Below are 21,588 nucleotides of genomic sequence, written 5' to 3'. Positions count from 1 at the left end.
AACCTCAGGTTGTCAGGGTGTGAGCACTCATGGATCACATGGCAGATGCACATGAACAGCGGAAAGTTGCCATACCATCATAGCACCTACAGCTCATTGGAAGCTGTAATACACCTCTACCAGTAATGCCCTGTTCTCGGTTGGCTGGTCGTTCGGTTGACGCCCCCGTCTTCTTAAAGCCCTAGCTAGCCCTGATGGGTCATATGCACAGGGTCGCTTGAACCCTCACTTGCTGAAAGCAAACTGAATCTGCACAAGTTTCCATTGTTCAAGCGCACGATGTTCGTGGAGTTCCGGGACATTTTGTTGCTTTCGGGAGGTGGCTAGATCAAACTTCGGTCTGGCAACTATTAAATTAAAGCTGATGTCATGTCAACAATGTTTTTCATCGCTCCTCTTTGGTCATAAGAGTAAGAAGGTATGGAGATCGATGAAGCTAACTCGTTTAAGCCTCGCTTGGGAGCATTGGCTACATCACAGATCATTGAAGGCCTGAATGAGGGAAAGGTGCGTGATTTTGAGAGGCCTCCTTACATACAGCTCCCTATTTTCAGCTAATTTGGCGATCTGCTGATGCATTCTATCATTGGACGGCCCCCTATATTTACTGCAATAATGGCAAACCATAAAACGGCGGCTCTTCAGCGATCTAGTGACAGTGATCCCATGCCACAACTTCCAATCGTGCGTGTGAGGACATAGCAACTGCAACGCCTTGACGTGCGCTCGGAACGTATAATACAAAGAAGCACAGTGCTGTCCCAGCTAAGGCAAATTCATTATTGTCCTCTTTGACACCTCGATCGCCATGCAACAGGTGCTGGCCAGCGAGATTGGAGCCACAGTGACAGGCATCGATGCAGGAAACTTCCGGCAGTACCTGTTGGAGCTTGCACATGCCGTCGCGGCGGGGCAGCTCCTGCCAGCCAAATACGCAGTGGGCATGAAGGCCAGTGGCATCCCTGTGGGCGAGGACACTCCACTCCTGCTGGCAGAGATCCTCTGGTGAACATCCGCCTCCTCACATAACTTAAGATTTCGGCACCAATCTACAGCCTTCACATGTGAAGATCACCATTTCTGCTTCTAATAGCAGCCTGGATAGTCGCACTTCCAGCATGGCAGGGACACCTTACCTAAAGACATGACCGCAAAGTGGTGAGGCAGACTGTTTGATGATGTGGCCTGTGCCTGCAGGGCGGTGTGGGTGGAGGTGCAGGGCGAGGGGAATTCAGCAGCCCAGGCGCTCATTGCAGACCTGGCCAAGGAGCTCCTGAAAGATCAGCTGGTGTGTTCCTAGAACCTCATCTCACCCATTCCTCTTAATCCCACGTCGCTCATGTTCCAGCAGAATATCAGGCGTGCTTGCCGGATGACAGGGCTAGGTCATGCACGTCCTGCATGCGATGCATTTCTACAAGAGTAGCCGTGCCTCCTTGATGCCTGCCAATTAGAAGACTGGGGCGGGGAATTGAGAAAGGACTTCCGTGAGAGTCCAACTGTGTCTGACCAGGCAGCACAAGGGAGGGACAAGAACAATTGTCACATGACGTGTTTTGAGACTACGTTCACTATATGGTGTGCAGGTCAGCAAGGATGTATTGATGATGAACCTGGACGGGGAGTTCCTGGAGGAGGTGGGCGCAGTCACAAAGGCAGCCAACCTACGCAAGAAGGAGGTCCAGCTCAACACGAGAATGCACTACACTCAGCGCAGGTGCGCGCACATGCCCGCACCTCCCTGCTGATTGCAGCCCACTTGGGACTGTATTGCAGCATGCCAGAACCCCAACAAAGCAACTTTCAAGCAAAGCCAGCAAGCCTGTGTAGTGTCTTATCAATGCACAAGGGCGATTGTGTCTGGTGTTGCTGGCATGCCCTGTATCTCTGCAACTCCATCCCATCCCCATCGTGTGGTTGAACGGGGCCATCTGTCTGCAGATGCAGAGCTGAAAGCAGCTGCATGACAGATTGTCCTGCTTCTTTGTGTGCAGCTGCTTGCCTTACTTGTGTGCCTATCTGCTCATGACAAATGTACTCAGCACAAGTCCTGCTGCACAGGTTCAATCTGCTGCGGGAGGAGAGCGAGGGATACGCCAAGCTTATCACCGCCCTGTGCCAGTCAAGCAGCGGCACCCCCGTCAACCACATGGTGCGTGTCACCGCTTACTAATAACTGAACGAGCGCATGCGGGAATGAGTGCTTTTTGCTTGTGCTGGACAGAGGACTTCAAATACAAGTGTGCGCAGAGGGCTGGCGCCTGGCATCAGTGCTAAACTTGGGACTCTGCATGCTGAGCAATCCAACAGGCCCCATCTGCTGGATGGCCGTCCCTGACACTAAGTGCAGTGAGACTGTGCCAGAGCAGACTTTTAGGCTTAGCCCTAGTATGTGAGTGGGCTGCACTTGGCGCACAAAGCAGTCCCTGACACGAATTCGTGACCTCTGCAACAAAATTGACCATGCCTGAAATTACAGCACACTGCAATGGGCAGAAACACGCAAGCGAAAGTGGAAGTTGGCGTTGGAGCAAGTATCACTGCAGCCGAATCAAGCAGGAAGATGTATTTCAGGTGCTCGCTGCTGCCCAAACAGGTGACGGAGGTGAAGGCGCTGATTGGCTTCTTTGACCTGGACCCCAACCGAGTGTACGACGTTGTGCTGGACGCGTTTGAGTGCGCGCCAAGGAACGCCGCGTTACTGGCGCTTGCGGAGATGTTCGCACCAGAGGCGCGCACGCAGATACTGGGCTTCAAGTTCCAGCGCCTGGCGTCCGGCGGCGTACCCGCTCCCGATGCCCTCTTCAACATTGCCGCGAAGCTCATCAAGGCACGCACACTTCGATCTACCTCCAGCAATGCATATCCCCAATGCCTCAATGTGGACACCCCCTGGTCAACCCAACTGTGCTCCATGCTGCTCTTTGTCTCCAGCGCTGGCTCGCCGGAGTGCTGCTTGGTGCAGCCTTTACCATACTCCTTTCAGCAAGACGATTAAAATCTGGAATGTGGTGCATAAAGGGTAGAACAGCATGTAATATATGTTTTTATCACTGGAATCTTATTACTTTGAAGTGTGATTCGATCAGGCGGGGCTTGTGCCTCTGGAGGGACTGCTGCCGCACTTGGCGCCGCCGGATGAGGAGGCGGTGACAGCGCTGCAGGCCGCGCAAAAGAAGCTGGCGGAAGCCGTCGCCAAGATTGGCACCGTCAGCCTCACGCAGGCAGCCGCCGAGAAGGTGCCGCTCCGACTGGGCTTCGGAATACGGTTCTTCTAGGGAGCATATCCTGAAAGCTGTCTTGCATTCGATGCATAGCCTCACACACTGCTCTACGCTGTGCCAAGAGGCGTGTCAGCTTTCCTTATACGCCAACTGCTGGATCATGTTCCCGGCCACGTCCAAATAATCCTGGCGATTCCATTTGGATTGCTACCAAAGTGTTCATTTAGGCTGCTCAAGCTCGAGAACAGGCAAGGCCTTTCTGCTTCTTACCAGCTATAGTAGGGCAAGAAGAGATGTCTGAGTGCTTTTGTTGATCCAGGATGAGGCAACGCGGTCCAAGGTGGGCCTCACAGCTGCCAAGATGGACCTCGATGCACGGGCGCTGAACAATGACATCCTGGCGCCCGCGCTGGCTGCCAATCACAAGCTCGGCCTGGCAGCCGGCCTGCTGCAGGTATGCACCACCCTTCATTAGGGCTGTAACAGGGAGGGAGAAGGGAGTTTCTAGCTGCTTGGTTCTCTACTGGAGGTCTGGTGTGGTGGACTGAGCCGATACACATGCTGCTTTGTGGGACGACTGTAGGGTCATATATAGCATGCCAGTGTCCAGTGGCGTCCCTGCCTAAGCTTGCAGGCCTCAGAAGGGACCTAGTGTTGAGCGAAGATGTTCTGTTTGGCCTGCTAAAAGGGTGGGCCTTTTAGTGCAAGAGGCTGCCCCCTGATTGGCTGGCGCAGCTTGCCAGAGCCAAAACTGGTGGAGAGAGGCAGAAAAGAGGCCGTTCTGCCTTGCGAATGTATGGCCTCGTTTTGGCCACAGTCACCAAGGATTGCTGTGGCGAGCTCAGGAAGCAGGGGAGACAGTCGTCTCGCCCTGTGCTTGACTCAGAAATGGCAGACCCTCAATCGGCAATTCCTTGCTCTGGAGGGCATGCAGCTCCCTGAGACGGTTTTAAGTCTGAGACAGTGTTAAACTGCCTGCAGGTGGACGACTGGGGCAACGCCTCCAAGCTGCTGAACTTGCTGAGCGGGTTGGGGCTGGATCCGGTGGGGTTCCCTCCCATCGCGCGCGCCCTGTGCGGCATGCTGCGCTCGCAGCTGCAGCCCTCCTTCGACGCGCTCTACCCCGAGGGGCCCCGCGGCCTCTCCATCCTCAATCGCAAGGTGCCGCCCTCTCCTTGGCAGACAAACCTTGGTCCTATACAGGGGACTCACAAATGATGATTGCTGTATTGTTTGGAGTCCTACGTCATCCAATGTTGCAAACATGTGTTCCAGTGGTGTAGCGAAGCAGGGCACCAGACAGTTCAGCGAACATGATTTGTGGGTTTCCTACCCTATGCTGTGCAGTAAGATGGATTCTTCTTGCTTGCCGCACAAGGTATCACTTTATGCGCCATTCTGATTGGCCCTCTCATGCCACTGGAAGGTTTACACCCCTCAAACTGGCAACTGGTGAGGAGCTGCACAGCGCATTGATGCGCACTACGATCCGACCAGGCATCTGGCTTGGGGACATAAGGGCAGTGGTAATCAAGAGGAGATCTTTGAGTGGACTGTATGTGCATGCAGAACGGGGGTCCTGATGTGGAGGTCCCCACGCCGGGGGACGAGACGGTGGGATTGCTCTTGCTGCTGGGCGCGCACGCGCATGCAGACGTGACCCTGCTGAGTCAGCTGGCGCGCATCCTCAAGCACATGATTCTCCGCAGCTCCTTCCTGCTGTGCTCCCCGCCCACCATCCCCCAGGGCCGCCACCACATTGAGCTGGTGCGCTGCTGCCCGCTCTCTGTAATTAGTAACATCCCACTGCGAGAAGTGGGCGTTTGAAAGACTCGGAGGAACAGGACTGTGCTTTCCTGAAACCGCATGCTAAAATTGCTGCAGGGTGCACATACCTGTGCACTGAAGCGGGTATGCGCGCAAGAATGTAAAGCCATCTTCATGGTTGCTCGAAGGGATTCAGCAACGATGCAGCACTCTGCTGCTGTTCACGGAAAGCTTTTGCAGGGTGGAAAGAGCGCTCCTGGGCCGGAGGTGTCCTTTGCTTACACTTTGCACTGTCAGAATTTACTTGAAACTCTCGCAATCGGTCGGCCTCGATGTCGTCATGTTGCTTTGAACCGATGGTTTATGCTGACTGTGCGCCTGGCTTCCGCGCGCAGGTGAAGCTGCTGCTCTCAGAGGTGCTGCTGCCTGCGCTGTGCATGGTGCCCGCCAATGTGGGCCTGGTCAACGACGTGTGGGGGGCGCTGCACCTTCTGGAATACACCGACCGCTGGCGCATCTACAACAGCCTCAAGGTGGGCGCTGCTGGCCCGCAGGAAGCATCACAACTATCCCTTTTGAAAATCCAAAAGCAGGAAAAGGTATCCGAGGATGTGTATGTGAAAAGTTGGCAATCAAATCCAGATTGTGAGACTGTGTGCAGAGACAAAAGGAGGATAGCGGGATGAAGGCGGCTCAAGCCCTTCCCTTCTGAGTCAAGAACAAGGAATCCCTGGTTCGAGTCCCTGACTCGCCAATGGATTTTCTTTTACTTTTTTCTTTTTCCTCTTTAATTTCCTAGGTACACCGGATGGCTGGAGAGTCAAGTTCCCTCATCTTTGGACGTGCTTCTGCATATCCGCATATGGTACTGAGCTCCAGTACTGAGTTTCTCCGTGAGCCCAATTTGCTTCAGAACCTTGGCATCTTGCTCGGCAACAAGCTGCAGCTAAAATGCCCGGATCCTGTATTGAGCGTGTCTGCCCCTCTCCTGGTTACAGTCTCACTTATCCTTGCTTCTGCCAGGTATAGCCATGCTGATACGCACGCATGGCAACATCTCTTTCCATCATTCAGCGTTCCCTTCCCTTGGAGACAAATATATGAACGGCTGAGATGAGTAATCTGACTCGTATCTTCAGAAGGCCCACAGACTGCCTATGCCACTCGAGACCATTTCTTATCTTGAAATCACTGATCGGAGGTCAGAAAGATCATTGTCATCACGCAGGTGAAGGTGGCGAAGAACCCGCTGCTGGCGGCTGCAGGGAAGCTGGCGGTGACGGAGGTGCGCAAGGTGATGAGGCGAGTGCACGCGCCGGACTCCAAGGACAAGCGCGAGCGCAAGAAGTTGCTAGCGCCCTTTGCGCGGCTGCTCGCCAAGGCCGCTCACGCCAACCCGCTGCCCGTCTGCGACCACATTGTCGGCCATGTGTGTCACTCCTGTCTCCCTTAAGCAACCATAGCCGGAAGTATCACCGCGAACATTTCTTGAGTGGAAAGGCTCAAGTGGCAGTAGGCGATTGAGCTGGTAGTAGGCGATTCTTGTGTTGGTCGTGACCCCTTAATGGCCCGAGCTGCCTCATTGGGCTGAGCTACCTCTTATGGAAGAGGGTGGGTAGTCGGGTGGGGAGGAGGCACAGCTGCTAGATCAGGCAGTGAGATTTTTGCAGACATGCGCATGCGAGCAGGTGGAGGCTTTGCCCATTGGCAAGCAATCAAGTCCTGGGTCCTTCGTCTTTGCAAAGGGAGGAGGAGCGCCAGCACCGGGCCACCATGTGGACAAGGAGCACCTTACTGCCTGATCAGGAGTTGAAAATATTGAGGGCATGCATGAACGCGCTCAGGTGGAGGCGTACCCGGTGATGACGGAGCCAATCCTGGACGCGATGCGTTACTTCACGCCCTTCGGATACGATGTGCTCTCATTCGTGCTCGTGGACCGCCTGGCCTCCCCCGGCCGTGACAAACTCAAGGCCGACGGCCTCAACATCTCCGACTGGCTCCAGGTGACTGACTCACCCTTTACTCGTGCACACAGCTGCATGTGTGTGTGAGATTCTGGGACCCAGGAGGGGCAGGAAGGGGGTCCTGGGTCCAGGTTTCAGGGGGGTGTTGGAGGAACGGGAATAGGAGAGACTTGCTAGGTGGCCAGCGACAAGAAAGTTTGGATGTGTCTGGGAGGAGAGGTCATTGAAGGCGGCCATCAGGGGCTTGGCCTTTGCCTCCTACCGATTGAAGCCCGCAAAGGAGAATCTTCCTTGGATGGGTGGGAGGTATATGCTGTTCCGTAAATGGCCGCATTTGGCACTTCTCCTTTTGAAGACACGCTAAAAAACTGGCCGAATTGCTCATTTGCAATGTTGAGATTGGCGAAGAAATGACAGTGTTCACAGCTCTTGGTAGTAATCTTACATGATATTCTTAGGAAAGCTCAATTCGTACAACGCAGGGGAGTAGGCAATTTTTGCGTTGTGGGCAGCATTCCTGCTGACATGGAGTGAGCTCATTTGGTGCTTCTAGCTGGCGGCCATTTTCCCGCATAAAATTCCGCCCATTTGACTTGCCGGAGGCTGAGGCTTTGTCAAGGGTTGGCTCCTGCCTATTCAACCTTTGTCCAGAACTTTATGCCTGCCAGGAATCTCCTGGCTCAGCGAGAGTGCCAGCATACAAAATTGGCCGCGGTTGTCTGCATACCCAGTTGATAGCCATGGGCTGCTGTCCCTAGAGCCATGCCCTCTTTCTGCTTGACCCTTTTGAGACAATGAGGACTGACACTCTGCTCGTCACGCTGCTGCTATCACTCCTCATCTCTGCCAATGCTAGATGGCAGCACCGCGTGGGTCCTTCTTGTCTTGCAAGTCTGAGCAGCTCTCGTCTTCCAGTCTCTCATTACAGTTGCGTTTGAGGGAGTGGATGGCTGACGTGGCGCTGCGCATGCATGCGCGCAGGGGCTGTCGCAGTTTGTGGGGCAGGCGTGCAAGCGGTACGAGAAAATGGACTTGAGCGCCATCTGCCAGTACCTGGCCAACACCCTCAAGGCCGCGCAGTCGTTTGACATGCTCGTGCTCAAGGCGCTCGTCAGCGATATGTCGGTGAGTCACCAATGGAATAAATTAAGTTATAGACGCCCTGATGAAGCCTGGGGCGTGATTGAGGCAGAAGCTGTGCACCGGGAGGAACCCCGGGGGTGGCCTTTGAACCCCGCGGCTCAATAGCAAATTTTGTAGCCAGCAGCAGCAGTTCTAGTGAGATAGGCGCTTATCAGCACCTAGGGCGTGATCAAGGGGACAATTCCTCCCCACCGCGAGGGCATGGGTGAACCCATGCCCCCTAGAGTCACCGATACCTGCTCCCTGCTGCTTGATTTTGGCATTTTGCTTGTTGCGTACGGGGGAGGAGGGAACACCGCTTCCTGCTCACCCTTGTTCAAATATGCTCGTGACTCTGGGCATGTGCATGCGTCCTGTTCAGAGCCTGCCATGCCGGGGGCAAGCGCCCACTACAATCAGTCTAGCAATGGAAGGGATTGATTCTGTGAGTGATTACGCCTGGCGTGGCGGGCTCTTAGTTCAGGATGCCGTGGGTGCTTGCCATGGTTGTGGTCTTGCATGTTGGGAAGAGTCCAATCACTGGTGCTCACTCGAAGAGCACACTGGATTGTGTTATCTAGTGTGTATTAGGCTCCTGCCGTCATTCTGCCATATTCTCAGCTTACTAAGCACCGATCTGCGCCCGATGGCGGGTGTTGACATCACCTTTGTCGCTGTGCTGAGGCACTCCGCCCTCTGTAACCTTCAGACCACATAGATAAGAGGTCACCTCAACACCTTCTGTTTTCCACACAAACACACCTTAAAGTATAAGGTCTGACCCTTGTATTATTTTGCGCGCAGGGCATCGCCCCCGTGAGCGATCTGAGCGCGGAACAGGTGGAGGCTCTGGCAGGGGGGCCGCTGCTGCAGCAGGAGGTGATCAATTTGGGCGCGCAGCAGCAGACCTCCGCCAAAGCCCTGCAGCGCACTACCGGCCGCCTCATCACTGCCCTCCAAAATGTGCGCGCCTGCTTGAATTTTGTCTCTCGAGGGCTTGGTATCTCCAAGAGGGGGCCTCAACCTGGGCCCCATTGCATGCATGGGTGTCCCTGACACATGGTGTTGAGGAGCCTGGCACAGATTTCCTTCATCTGTATGGTCAGAGGCCCTGTCATTTTGAATGCTTCTTGGGTTTATACTTTTAAATGGTTTATGGTGGGAGGATTGGGCATCTCTGGGTTCTGCTGCTGGGCATGCTTAACAGTGCTGGGAGTTGTGTTGTGCCATGCATGCAGAACAGGGGTATTGTGGCAGCTTCTGTGCTTCGCAACCCACACCATTTCTTCATGTGTCCGAGTGGCATTCTGAGGTCAACCTTTGGATGCTCTAGGAGGCCAGACGTGGTCCGTGGCTTGCATTGTGCAGATGACGCCCTCAATCTTTTGCCTCCCCTGGCTTTTCACAGGGTCCGCTCAATGACATCAATGCAACATTATGCGATGTGCCACTTCAATAGGGTGATTTGGAGACTGTTGTGCGATGCACTGTAACAGGACAAGTTGGCGCTGCCGCTGTATGTGATGTTGGCGCAGCAGCGGCGTTACATCGTGATGAAGACCGAGTCACGCCACCTGAAGCTCATTGCCGAGCTGTACGACAAGTGCCAGGAGACGCTCTTCCTGGTGTGCCTCTCGGCCCCTGCTGCATATTTCACTGTTGCTTTCTTGATATATGATATCCTTACAGACATGCAGAGCTTTGCAGGGCATGTCCTGCTGCCAATGCAGATGGGTGTGCAACAACTTTGAGGTCTGAGGCTTTGCGGAGTCTTTGTTGACCAAGCACACTTGCACTTGCTTGTAGCAGCGTACAGCTATGTCAAGAGCACCTCGCAGGGATATCTCTGGGGAGATCTGGATGTCCGGATCTTCGCAGCTACACTTGCAAGCAAGATTCGCCTGGGAGATGTGGCTGTGCTGCTCTATGAGGATGAGCTTCCGCGAGGGCGGAAGTGCGTCTACTTGGCACTGCAAGGGACCATAATTGGCAGACGCCGTGCTGTTCGAAATCACTCTTCTCTGGATGCTGTGAACTGATTTGGCGCAGTACACGGAGTTCCTGTCGACGGCGTTGCCTCCGGCGGAGAGGGCTGCGCTGCTGCCGTCCATCTCCCAGCTGGTGCAGCGCTACGGCGTGGATTTTGAAGTCGCCTTCCAGGTGTGAGTCGCCTCCTGCTGAGAGTCCTACTCAGTAATCTTACTGTCAGGTACAAGGCGATCCTGAGAAGAGGTAGCTAGGTCGAGGAGCTGGAATAGATCAAGTACAGCAGCCTGATGCATAGTAAGAGCCTCAAGTATGTTCTGGTGCCAGTGCTGCCACAGCAAGCACTTTTGCATGTCTCTGCCCAGTGCTCAGTGTAACACAGCATCAGCAAATATACAGAGACATAAGGGACACTCATGCTAGATTTCTGACATCACTCGGCGTGGCGGTCACAGGCGCACCGGCCGCTGATTCGTGAGCTGTCGCCGCCGGTGCTGCCGCCAACGATACCAGGAACGCCGCAGGAGAACGGGGACACAACGATGGAGGAGGTGGAGGACGGCGAACTGGAGGAGGAGAAGCTGCCCGCGCAGCCGGAAGCCGCCGGGAACCTGCCCAACGGTGCGCCCTCTTACTCATCCCATTCCCACTGAATCCATCCTGATTTAGCCTTCCCTTGCTCTGTAAGATCAACATTGGGGACTTTGTCCTCCTAATAAGAGAATATATACAATCATGTGGGCATTGCTCCCACGTCATTGGCGCTGTCAATAACTGTGAAATGTCTCCCCTCTCTCCAGCAGGATCAAGATTTCTTTAGGAATGAGCCTCAGTCAGGTCCATGCACCACAAGAAACCATCTAAATCCCACTGTCGTGCAATGTCGCAGGGGTGGGATTGGCGGCCGGCCGGGACGGCGGCGCGGGGGCGGCGGGGCCGGGACCTGGGAGCATGAGCTGGGCGGCTCTGGTGGAGGACGTGCGCGAGACGCTGCCGGACACCGTGTGGCGAGTGATGAGCCCCGAGTTCTACATCTCCTTCTGGAGCCTCTCCTACCCGGACATCTCTGTGCCCGCCGAAAGGTGCGTTGTCTTGCTGTGATTTCTGGAGGCATTCATAGGTGTGCTACCAAAACTTAGACGTGGTTGCCTACGTGGCAGCCCTTGATGATGTATCTATACTGCTGAAGAGTGTGTGCTGCAACACAACGGGTGAAGGAGCTTCCGTCAGCGCTCTGCTGTCAGAGTGAAAATCGGCAATTCAGGGAATGAAATGGCACTGTGCGCAATAGACAAGGGCATCTAGATATGGCTCATATCCTGGAAAGTCTTACCTGTGCTGCCAGCCCTTAGATACACCTGTTCTCTCTGGCATCTGGCCAGGCGCAAGCCCAGGGTCTTAGAGTCTTGTTGTCTGCGATGATTTTCTGTCTGGTGCTGTGTGTGCAGGTACCACCGGGAGATCAAGCGGCTGAAGGACCTGCAGGCCATGAAGGAGACAGAGATGCGCTCCAAGCAGATCATGCTTGACCAGGCACGCACCCATTTCGTGACTTCTAGACCCTTGGAGAACACCAATCAAAACCGCTGATGTCCTGCAACTTTCTTCTGGAAACCATGCACGCTTGGTCTGAGCAGAGGCCCATTTCACCCCCTGTTTGCTTATCACTTGATGCCATCAAGGGTAGGTACTTGGCAACCAGTACCTGCAGCTTATTTGCAAAGTAATCTCTTGCCTCTCGGCAGGAATAGCCTGCATTAATGTACAGTTGTATGCTGGACCAAGCGCTCACCCTCCTATATATGCAAAGACCCCGCTTCAGGGATTAATAAGATCATCGATTGATACCCCTCTGACATGTGTTGAACAGGCGCGCGACCGGGGGTCGGCAGGCGGGGGGTACATGGGGGGCATGGGCGGCAACTACCGCGGCAATGAGCCCCAGATCGACCCTGAGGAGCTCAAAGACGACATCGATACCATCGAGAAAGTGCTGGATCGTGTGAAGGTGAGTGATTGTTCTCTTGCGGGAAGTGCGTGTGAAGTCTTGAATATCTCTGGTGGTGTAGAGAACTAGGAGATGCGTGGAGGGGCAAGGGTCCTTTGGGCTGTACTCTGCCGGACTTCTTGTGTGAGGGTATATGAGGCCGAAGAGGCAGCGTTGAAAAATGGGCATGATGTATCGTGGCTGAGCCAAAGTCAGACCTACGGGCCTGGCGTGCATGATATATGGCACCTACGCGGCACTTTTAGCTCGGACATATTGCCCGTTGAGCTTGAGCAGCCCTTTCATCGGAAGCAAGTAATCCGAATCCAGGGTTAACCCAAAACCACGAGCCCTGACTTGATGCAAGTGCTAAAGGGCCTGCTCGATGGACCCAGGCTCCAGAAGATTGAGGTCTCTCGTATGTTTGAAGTCCCGATTTTACCATCGCGGGCACAGGATGCTGTGTTGCGCTTGTTGTCTGAGCCAACTCTGCCTCTGGCCCAGGGCTGCATGGGGCAGCACTGCACCCTGCACCTGTCTTGGCATATAATTGCACAGAAAGCATGCACAGGAGAGTCACTGACTGAACGGTATCTGCAGTGTGCTCTTCCAGTGAGGCAGCTCTTGAGTCAGAACCCAAGCGGGCGCAACATGCTGTGGTCCTCCTGGCCCTGAGCTTGGGTTGACACAGCTCAGGCTCTGGCAGTCCTAGAGGCCCAAGCATCCTGAGTCTACAGTGGTTAGAGGAAACATCCTGGGCGGACCGAAGAGAATGCTTCATGAATGTGCACATCGTACTGAAAATGAGACTGATCAAAAGAGCGTGTGGTCAGCAGCATGCCGCCATCCATAGCTCCTCAGAGGAAGACAACTAGACTGGAGTACTAATGGCACTCCCTGTGCAGGACGCGCTGAAACGGCTGCCGGAGGAGCTGAAAGCGCAGGAGGCAAATGCGGCGCGTGTCAATTTGTTCCTGACGCGCGCGCGGCCGTTCTGGACGTGCGATCGGAAGGGGATGCTGTACGCATACCTGCAGCAGTGCATTCTGCCGCGCGTCGTGTACTCCCCGCCTGACGCGGCGTTCTGCGCAAAGTTCACCCAGCGGCTGCACGAGCTGGCCGTCCCATTCTTCCCCACCATCCTCTACCTCGACACCGTGAGCGCCTCTTCCAAGACGCTCTCGTTTGAATCCTGACTATATGTGACTGATCAAGTCTGGTACTTCTGATCGGTTTCTTTTACACGACCAATGGGTCTGGTCCAATGATGGCTTAGAGGAGATCGTGGGGTATGGCAGTGGGGTGCTGAGGTGTGTGTCTCAGGGCCCTGCTCTTGATTGGGTAGAGGACGTGCAAAGGGTTCTAAGGAGATCATGTGGCTCCGTACTTCTTGTGAGTGCCTGTGAAGATTTGGGCAGGAGTGGGGCACTGCTGAGGCATGCTGTGCAGTGGCATGAGCATGGAGAGAGTGTTGTTGGACATGAGGGCGTTTTGGGAGGGTTGTGCAGCTCAGGTTGGGGCTGTTGAATGCGCAGATGATGAAGCAGATGATCAGCCTGGTGTTCTCCTGCACCGACCGCGAGGCCCTCAATCTGGCCATCTTCCTCAACGAAACCTTCATCCTCCTCGAGCGCTGGCGGGTGAGGCCCCTGCTCACCCACCCTGCCTGCCAACAGTTTTGCCAGATGCTGCGACCGTTTTACGTATAGAGGCAGTCGAGGAGCGATCTGCCAAGCAGGGCTGGGCGGTCACGCCCCTTAGCATGCATGCAGTCACCCCTACACTTTTCAGTATCAACGCCTGCACGATCAGGGCAGATCAGGCATGCATGCTTAAGCCAGGCAAAGAGTACCTGCTGACCCTGCACTTGTGAACCTTGCCTCTAGGGAAAGGAGACCGTGTCTGCTCTGCAAAATTCTCTGCATACTGACCCTACCCTGCTGACCCCTGCATCCAGGGAGCAAAGCCGTCTCAACCTTCTCATGCATGCTGACCCTAATCTCACAACCCCCGCGTGCAGGGGAATGAGGCTGTGTCAAACTTTCTCAAGCACGCTGACCCTGATTCCTGCGTGCAGGGGAGCGAGGGCGTGTACGCGCGGGAGTGCGCGGCGCGGCCGGGGTTCTCCATGTCCTTCTCAGACCCGGGCGCCTCGCGCACATCCTTCAGTGACTACCGCCGCCTCTGCGCCAAGTGGCAGCACACCATCACCTCCGGCCTGCGCGCGGCGCTGCAGTCCAAGAACTACGTGCAAACGCGCAACGCCTTCCTCATCCTCAACACCACCGTCAAGGCGCGCACCTTTCCCACCTCCAACTCGAGCAAGATCTGCAGATGCCGCTGTCAGGAGCGCCTTCGTGCAGCCGGAAGGTACTGCGATCTTGCTGCGGGTCAGGAGACCAGATTGTCTGGGTTCTTGCAGGAATTTTGAGATGTGACGAGGGGGAAATGTGAGAATTTCTGGGGCTGCATGGCTGCATGTGAGCCTGGGAGGCCATAACACAATCTGGGCAGAGTACAATACTTTTGCGGCTTCTCTCGGAAGTGTGGCCCTGCCTTCGGTTGGGGCAATATCTATCGCAATAGGTGCAAGGAGCTGGTGATAGCCTACATCGACGTTTTCAAGCGCACGATCATCGAGAGCGCAAAGTGCAACCAACTCGATGCCCAAAGCGTGAGCTGCGCTTAAAAATCCCAGCCTGCGAGCTTCAAAATTGTCGTTGTTCATTAATTTCCATAAGAATAGCTGGACTGGTTAGATGGGGGATAAGAGCAAGGCTTGAAGGAGGCTTATCGAGGAAGACCGACGAGAACCGAGAAAGTACTGTGACCATCTGCTTTCGTTACAAAGGAGTTGTACGAGTACAAGCTTAGAATAGAGATTGCATTGGGCGTTTGTGAGATCAAAGCGCAAAGGTAGAGGTAAACTGGCTGAATGAGGATCCTTTGTTGGCCGGTTTCGCGGAAATTGGACCCGATCCCAGAAGACGATTCAAGGTGCCACTCCAGGTGGAGTGTGTACGGCAAGATACCCTACCCGGTGAGAGAGCAGATTCATTTTGTTGTGTTACTGGCTGGCCGAGGGGAGACAGGTAGCGCTTTATTGCATTTTCGGCAAGTCCATCGACACCCAACGTCAATCGCTGTCTATGTTCGCTTCCTAAGAGCGTGAAATTTATATTCTGTCTGCACAGGTATTCCCGGCGATGCAGACGTGCGCGTCGCGAATAAAGACGGCGGTCCAGGGCGTTCGCGATGCGAGCTCTAGCGAGGAGGATCTGAAAACGATGTCGAACATGTACTCTGCAGCTCTGGAGAATGAGATCCGGAAGGATGGCCGGTGCGACTCCCTTGCTCTTTTGATCTCTTCTATTGCATATTCCTGAGCGAAGCCCTGCATATGCTGCATTGATGCTATGTTGGAAGCAAACATGAATGATCCTGTTGCTTCAGTCCGTGACCTGTGCTGTCTTGCTCTACTGCATACCTATTTGTAGCTTGTGTGCCGCCCACCTTGTCATTGGATCACGCAAGAGGCCATCCATTTGGAGAGCTGCGTGGATGTGCTGCACAGAGAGGACACAGTAGGTTGATGAGGGAGTGCTGCATTGTGTCTTGATGTGCTCGCGCGCTGCTCGCATGGTAACAGCGGTTGGTGTCATTGCATGTGCAGGATGCTGAGCAAGGAGGCGTATGAGGGGGCGCCGGAGCCGCCTGTGCCCAAGGCGCTGCTGGTGAAGAACGGCTTGCCACCCACTGGCGAGCCAGGTGAGCTAACATGGTTCATCTATGACCTCAAGATATCCTGCGCCGAGAAACCTCTCCCTGGAAAGCCGGCCCCTCAGAACCCCATTCCTGGGGACCCAGCTCCTGAGGAGCCAGCCCCTCAAAGACTGGCCCCTGAAAAGCCGGTGCCCAAGAAGGCAGTGCCTAAAAAGCCGATGCCCAAGAAACTGATCATAAAGGAGCCCATTCCTACAAAGATTCCTAAGAGGCCGATCCCGGTCCCAAAGAAGCCTGCCCCTGAGATGCCGGCACCTGAGAGGCCGAAGCGCAAGCGCAAGAGAGGGGTCCGGGACACGGGTCGGTAGGGTGGCAATCTTGCTGCTCACCCACTCCCTGCCAGTCTGGCTTTGCTCTGCCCTAGATCATTGGTTCCTCCTGCCCGGCAGCGTCCCTTTGCCGCAGCGGCAAAAGTGGCCTCAGCCAGAGTGCTGTTGTCCAAGGCGGAAGTTTTGGGGACCTCAGAAGTGCAAACCTGAAAGGATAGCAAACAGCATTGCCCAAAGACAGGGGTGGCGTGAGCCCATGACGTGGGAAAGATCTCACAGAGGTCCTATCCCAAGCGCAAGTCAAGCCTGAAGAAGGTCTGGGTTGGCTGTGCTCTGAAGCACAGTCCATGCACCTCTGGCAGCCCATCAGAGATCTATCAAACGCATTGAGATTGGCCTGAGCCTACTTGAGAGCATTTGACGCTTTCAGCATATTTGGTGTCTGTGTTTTCACTTTTTGGTGTGCTGCATCAGCAATGCTAATGACTGCAGGGAGCCCCCAGACTCATCACCAATTTGGTATGAGGGAAGGGACAGCCCTTGTTCCTGTGTGTCACCCAGCCTGAGAGTTGTCTTATCAGCACTATGTCCAACGCATGCTTTGCTGTAGATGTTTTTGTCTTGCAAAAATGGTCGACTTGTGTCAGATTGGTACAAGTCCATTGCCTTGTTTCCCGGATTTGAGACAGTGCACGTTTCAGTTTCCCAGTTGCTTTTTTTTTTCTTCAGATTGAAATTGACACATAGAATTGTGTCTTTTCGCCCTTGTCCTTGGGGCAGACTGCGTGTATCACTGTTTGATGGTGTGTGCTGTGGTCTGTTGATGGTGGTAGGTTGCATTTGTCAGGTGGGTCAGAACTGAAATGAGAAATGAACCCTTAAACGACATTTCACAGATATTTCAAAGCAGGTTGTGTCCAGTGTGCAGAACATGCACACTTCCTTAGCCTGCGTACATTAAGCTGTCTTTGCAGGTGCCGGAAGTGATTGTCTGCCTAGTTGCCTTGTCTCTTGCTGAGACTGTAACGGATTTTTGTATTCCCCTCTTTTACTTCCCATGTATTATTTATCCGACATTCCATATCATAGGCAGAGCCTTAAACAAGGAGTCTTCACCCTCTATTCAGTGAGGGTTAGCAGTTCTGATCTGGCCCCCGTACTGATTCTGCAGGCACTGGCGGATCCAAGGCACAAGAGAACGGGGTCACTGCAATCCGCGAGGTGATTATTCTCCTATCTTGCTTGCTGAGCTGGAGAGTGAGGAGTGAGTCTCATCTGCACGCGTGCATTCAAGCATACAACCTTGTGCTTGCGTGGCGAAGTTTGGAAATTTTGGCTGTTCTGGTGTAGTCACACTCTCTCTGCATGGGGCACAGGAGGCCACGTCAGCGGCAGGCAAGAACAACAAGTCCTCTTCAGGTAAGCTGCAGCGATCTTCTCAGCACTTTTCCTGGTATCACATTGCCTCAACAAGTTGAGAACAAGGCCTTCTGTGCATGAGCTGATAAAGTTGTCCTCATGTTCTGTTTGATTGTTCTTGTGCGCTTGCAGGCGATGCAGCGAAGAAGGCAGACTCTTCAAGCGCGGCCCAGAAGAGGAAGGAGCTCCGGGCGGAGGCAGCAGAGTTCAGACCGAGCAGCGCCAGCAAAACCTCAGATGCGAAGCCAGCAGCCGATGCCAAAACGGGCGCAAATGGAAAGTCAGGAACGGATGCCAAGTCAGGAACGGATGCGAAACCCCGCGGCGGCTCCGGGGGAAAAAGCGAGGGGAAGGGGCGGGGCGACGCCAAATCTGGCGCGGATGCCAAGCGGCCGAGCGACACCGGCCGCCGCAGGGACGGCGACAAAGCAGAGGCCGCCCCCTCGGTGAGCAGCAGCTGTGACTAATAATCGATTTTCAATATCTTCACAACCCCTCCAGAACATGCGTCTGTGTGCCAAGCGTTTGCCTTTGATTGTGGAATGCTTGTGCCAGGTCAGGCAGCAGGCATTAGCTTGCTGCCTGCCGCTGCATGTGCTCAGCAGGTGCAGCATTGCTGGCTGTCCTGCACTTCTGAGCCGTGGTCAGTAGAGGACATCACGTACCAGAAATCCAAGCATGCAGTGTGTTTAGAGTCTTAGAGACAAGCATACAAGGATTGCACTGCTGCTGGTGCAGGCAAAGGGAGAGGAGGCTCCGAGCAGGAGGAAGGCAGAGGAGGAGCCCTCACAGCGGCCATCCAAACGCCCGCGCAGCGACCCTGCTGAGGTGCGCAGCTGTGTGGGACCCCTGAATATGTGTCTTGCGGCCGCCACTTGCCATCTGCAGGCAATTGCCTTGCTCATGTGCACTGCGCAGCAGAGTAACCTTGCAGATATCTACTGTCCTGCTGTTGGCCAAAATTTTCAAATCACTGCACCTGGAGCCAGAATTTTGAATTGAGCCGCTGCATGAGAGGGCAGCTTGTCCTCCTCTTCTGGCTGGGGGCATTATCATTGCAAGTTCTGATTGGGGTCATCTCTGGATGCAGGCCAAGGAAGCACCGGCAACAGCATCGCGGCCGCGGATAAATCCGCCAGTGCGAGAGAAGCCGGCTGCACCAGCCGAGCGCCGGTCTGACAACGCCAGCGAGCGCAGAGGGGACAGGTATGCAAAGAACATCTGCAGTGTTTTGCCTTCATTGTCACATACATCCCTCAGGTACCATCAGCTTGGTCGCTCTGCTTGCTTGGCCAACTCTAGTTTGCATCGATGTTGGAAGCTCTCTGCATGCACTTATTTACAGTCGGCAGAGAAGCAGAAATTAGGGTTACCATCGCGTGCATACAGGGATGGCCTTGCTCGGCGCAGCCAGTCAGCCGCGGTGGCAGAGGGCAAGACCGACGGCGACGACACGGCAAAGCGCGCGAAGCGCGCCGAGCCGGTGGCCGAGGCGCGCCGACGCGCGATCCCGGCGCCGGCCGCTCGCGGCAGCGCAGCCCCTGCCGCTGAGACGCCGGAACCCGGCGAGGTTGTCGTCGACGCCCCGGCCACGGCTCCAGCCTCGCGCAGGCGCGGGTCGGAGAAAGACCGGGAGGAGAAGCCGCCGGCTGATGCGCGCGGCCGTGCCAGCCGGGAGCCAAAAAAGGCGCCTGATCAGGCGGCGGCGGCCACCGAGAAGAAATCGGCGGCAGCTGAGAAGAAGCCGGCGGCGGCCAAAACAGGCGCAGATGACAAAGCCCCCCGCGAAACTGCCGGGGGCAACCGCGCGGCGCGCAGCCGCGATGAGCCGGAGAAGCCGGCTGCGGTGGCGGTGGCTGCAAAAGGCAGCGGGCGCAGTACCAGGGACGGGGGCAAAGAGAAGGAGAAGGACAGGGACACGCGCGTTGCCATTCCAACCAGGAAGGAGCAGGAAAAGGTGTGTCTGCTTCATGAGCTAGGGCCTGTTCAGCCCATGTGCTAGTTCGCTGAGGTCAACACTATTACTTTACATGTTGCCTGGCAGATTGAGCTGTGTGTGTGCATGTTGATCGCCTTGAATGATATTGAATTTGGTTTGCCATCCGCCACATGGTGGGTGGTCCAATGTGCTGCTGTACACAGCGCATCGTTTCGCTGACTGGCATGTCCTGACTCCTTGTGCAGGAGAAGCCAGCGAAGGCCGAGGAGCGAGGGCCGTTGCCTGGCCGCCTGTCGCGCGAACCCAGCGTGAGTACCTTGGCATCCTGCTGCCATAGTGCAGGCCACCTCCCTTTCAGTATGATGCACTGTTTGGAGGCTTTAAATCAATTCCTTGAGGACACAGAAGGAGCATAGTTCAGATTGCAGTGCGTGCTGGAGTGCTGTGCTGAGTGCTGTGCTAACTCCCAGCCACAGGCTGTTATCAGACCTGTCGAGCCCCAACTTGCTAGTTTGAAAGGCTCCTTGAAGGCTCTGTAAAGGTGCTTAGGGGTGCAAACTACTGTCATGTAAGAGATGCTATTGATAAAATTGCAAGGGCGCTCAGGCATCGTGTGTCAGATGTGTTGAGGGTGCTGCTATGGCGGCAGGTGTCTGAGAAGCCGACGCCGGTGCGGCGCAACATGGCGACGCAGTGGCTGCAGAAGGCGCACGAGGAGAGTCTGAGTGAGCGCATGGCGTCCCGGCTCGGCCTGCCGGCCGACGCGCGGCTGGCGCCGGCCGGTGCCGCCGATGTCGCCGCTGCCGCCGCGTCGCCTCCTGCTGGCAGAAGGTGCGCGCTCCAAGCTGTGTGGGTCGGCGCATGCTGGAGATGTGATACTGAAGCTTGGTTGTCTCGGTGCTGCTGGCTGCTGTGATGAGCTGCATGGTGCTGGGGGAATGCCTGTTTGTCCTTGAGAAAGGTTGTCATCAGCGGAGTGTCTGGGATGTCTGCAGTTGCATTGCAGTGGGGTGTAACTTTTGTGTGGAAGCCGTGTGCAGATGCTCGTGCACCCACCAGCTAGCTGCCTGCTTTGAAGCTACGGGGCTCCAGCTAAAGATAGCTTGCTGGAAAGAGAAGCTCACCTCCTGCAATTGCTGAGGAGCTGACCTGATGTCCATGCCTCGCAGGGTGGCCAGGCAGGCGGCAGAGGCTGCAGCTGGGGTGGAGGAGCTGGGGGATGGGGATGGCGGGGAGGAGAGTGCAGGGGAGGACGGCGACAAGAAGGGTGAGGGAAAGAAGAGGAAGAAAAAGAAGAAGGACAAGAAGCGGCACCGCGACAAGGGAGATGACGGGGGTGAGGAAGGCGCTGGTGATGACGACGGCGGCGGCAGCGCACGTGGGAAAAAGGACAAGAAGAAGCACAAGAAGCACTGAGCTTCGCTCCGCTTTGCTAGGTCTTGCGCAGTTTTTATAGGGTGTCTAAGATGCTCTAGTGGGATACAACTTCATTATTAGAATTTCTTGGACCAGCGCCTGTTGGAAGGGTGCTTGACAGAGTGCTGCCTCAGGACAGGCGGCTGCTGGGTGCTTGACACATAATCTAGCAACAGTATTTGGTGAAATATATTGAGCATATTGCTGAACTTATTCAAATTAGACCGAAATTTGTAAGGCATCTTTCCATAGTCTATTCCTGCTGTAGCGGCCATCGATGCGGATATCATGCATACTGCTAGCATCGCTGATAAATAATCACCTTCAAGCTTGGCTCGCCACAGATGGACATCTTGTTGACATCGTGACCCATATCAGGCACGCCATTCCTCTGAACAATGTAGCTGCTCAAATCCTTCTCCTCACTGCACTCTTCAGCTTCCTTCAGCTTCCCAATGGAGACCTAAGCAGATTACTGACAGCTAGAAGCTGCAGTTTGATTATGATCGGGCAGCAAAGTCAGTCTGAAAGCTTTACAGCCCACGATGGATCTAGTTGATATACTCAAACGGCGCACTTCAAGTGGTGGCTCGGAGCACACCCAGTCCCGCAAACAGTGCTGCACCGGCAATGAGCCCAAGTCTGTGGCTGCGACTGGCCGGCTGCGCCAGATACATGTGCCCGGCCAGGTAGGCGCTGCATGCAGCAC

The 21,588-nt window shown here is 55.1% G+C and overlaps 1 protein-coding gene across 1 annotated transcript; it reads left to right on the top strand.

Annotated features, from left to right (window-relative positions):
* Positions 1-420: 420 nt before the first annotated feature.
* On the top strand, positions 421-20,879 carry COCSUDRAFT_49369 (hypothetical protein; the record flags this gene model as incomplete). The annotated part of the gene is made up of 36 exons (XM_005642634.1): positions 421-507; positions 818-1,005; positions 1,198-1,288; positions 1,587-1,717; positions 2,062-2,152; positions 2,597-2,782; positions 3,090-3,239; positions 3,544-3,678; positions 4,206-4,385; positions 4,794-4,991; positions 5,387-5,524; positions 6,220-6,420; positions 6,836-6,997; positions 7,940-8,083; positions 8,885-9,043; positions 9,577-9,705; positions 10,130-10,240; positions 10,522-10,687; positions 10,956-11,148; positions 11,515-11,614; positions 11,937-12,074; positions 12,959-13,210; positions 13,589-13,693; positions 14,131-14,423; positions 15,063-15,093; positions 15,248-15,393; positions 15,727-15,821; positions 17,277-17,326; positions 17,482-17,524; positions 17,657-17,970; positions 18,263-18,352; positions 18,615-18,730; positions 18,914-19,481; positions 19,709-19,771; positions 20,113-20,294; positions 20,633-20,879. 36 exons carry the CDS (start codon positions 421-423, stop codon positions 20,877-20,879), a joined length of 5,673 nt encoding a protein of 1,890 aa, XP_005642691.1.
* Positions 20,880-21,588: the final 709 nt, after the last annotated feature.

Source organism: Coccomyxa subellipsoidea, assembly GCF_000258705.1.
Source record: "Coccomyxa subellipsoidea C-169, whole genome shotgun sequence".
Lineage (NCBI taxonomy): Eukaryota > Viridiplantae > Chlorophyta > Trebouxiophyceae > Coccomyxaceae > Coccomyxa > Coccomyxa subellipsoidea.
Note: the sequence above shows the minus strand (reverse complement) of the source record. Positions and strands in the feature narration are given on the sequence as shown.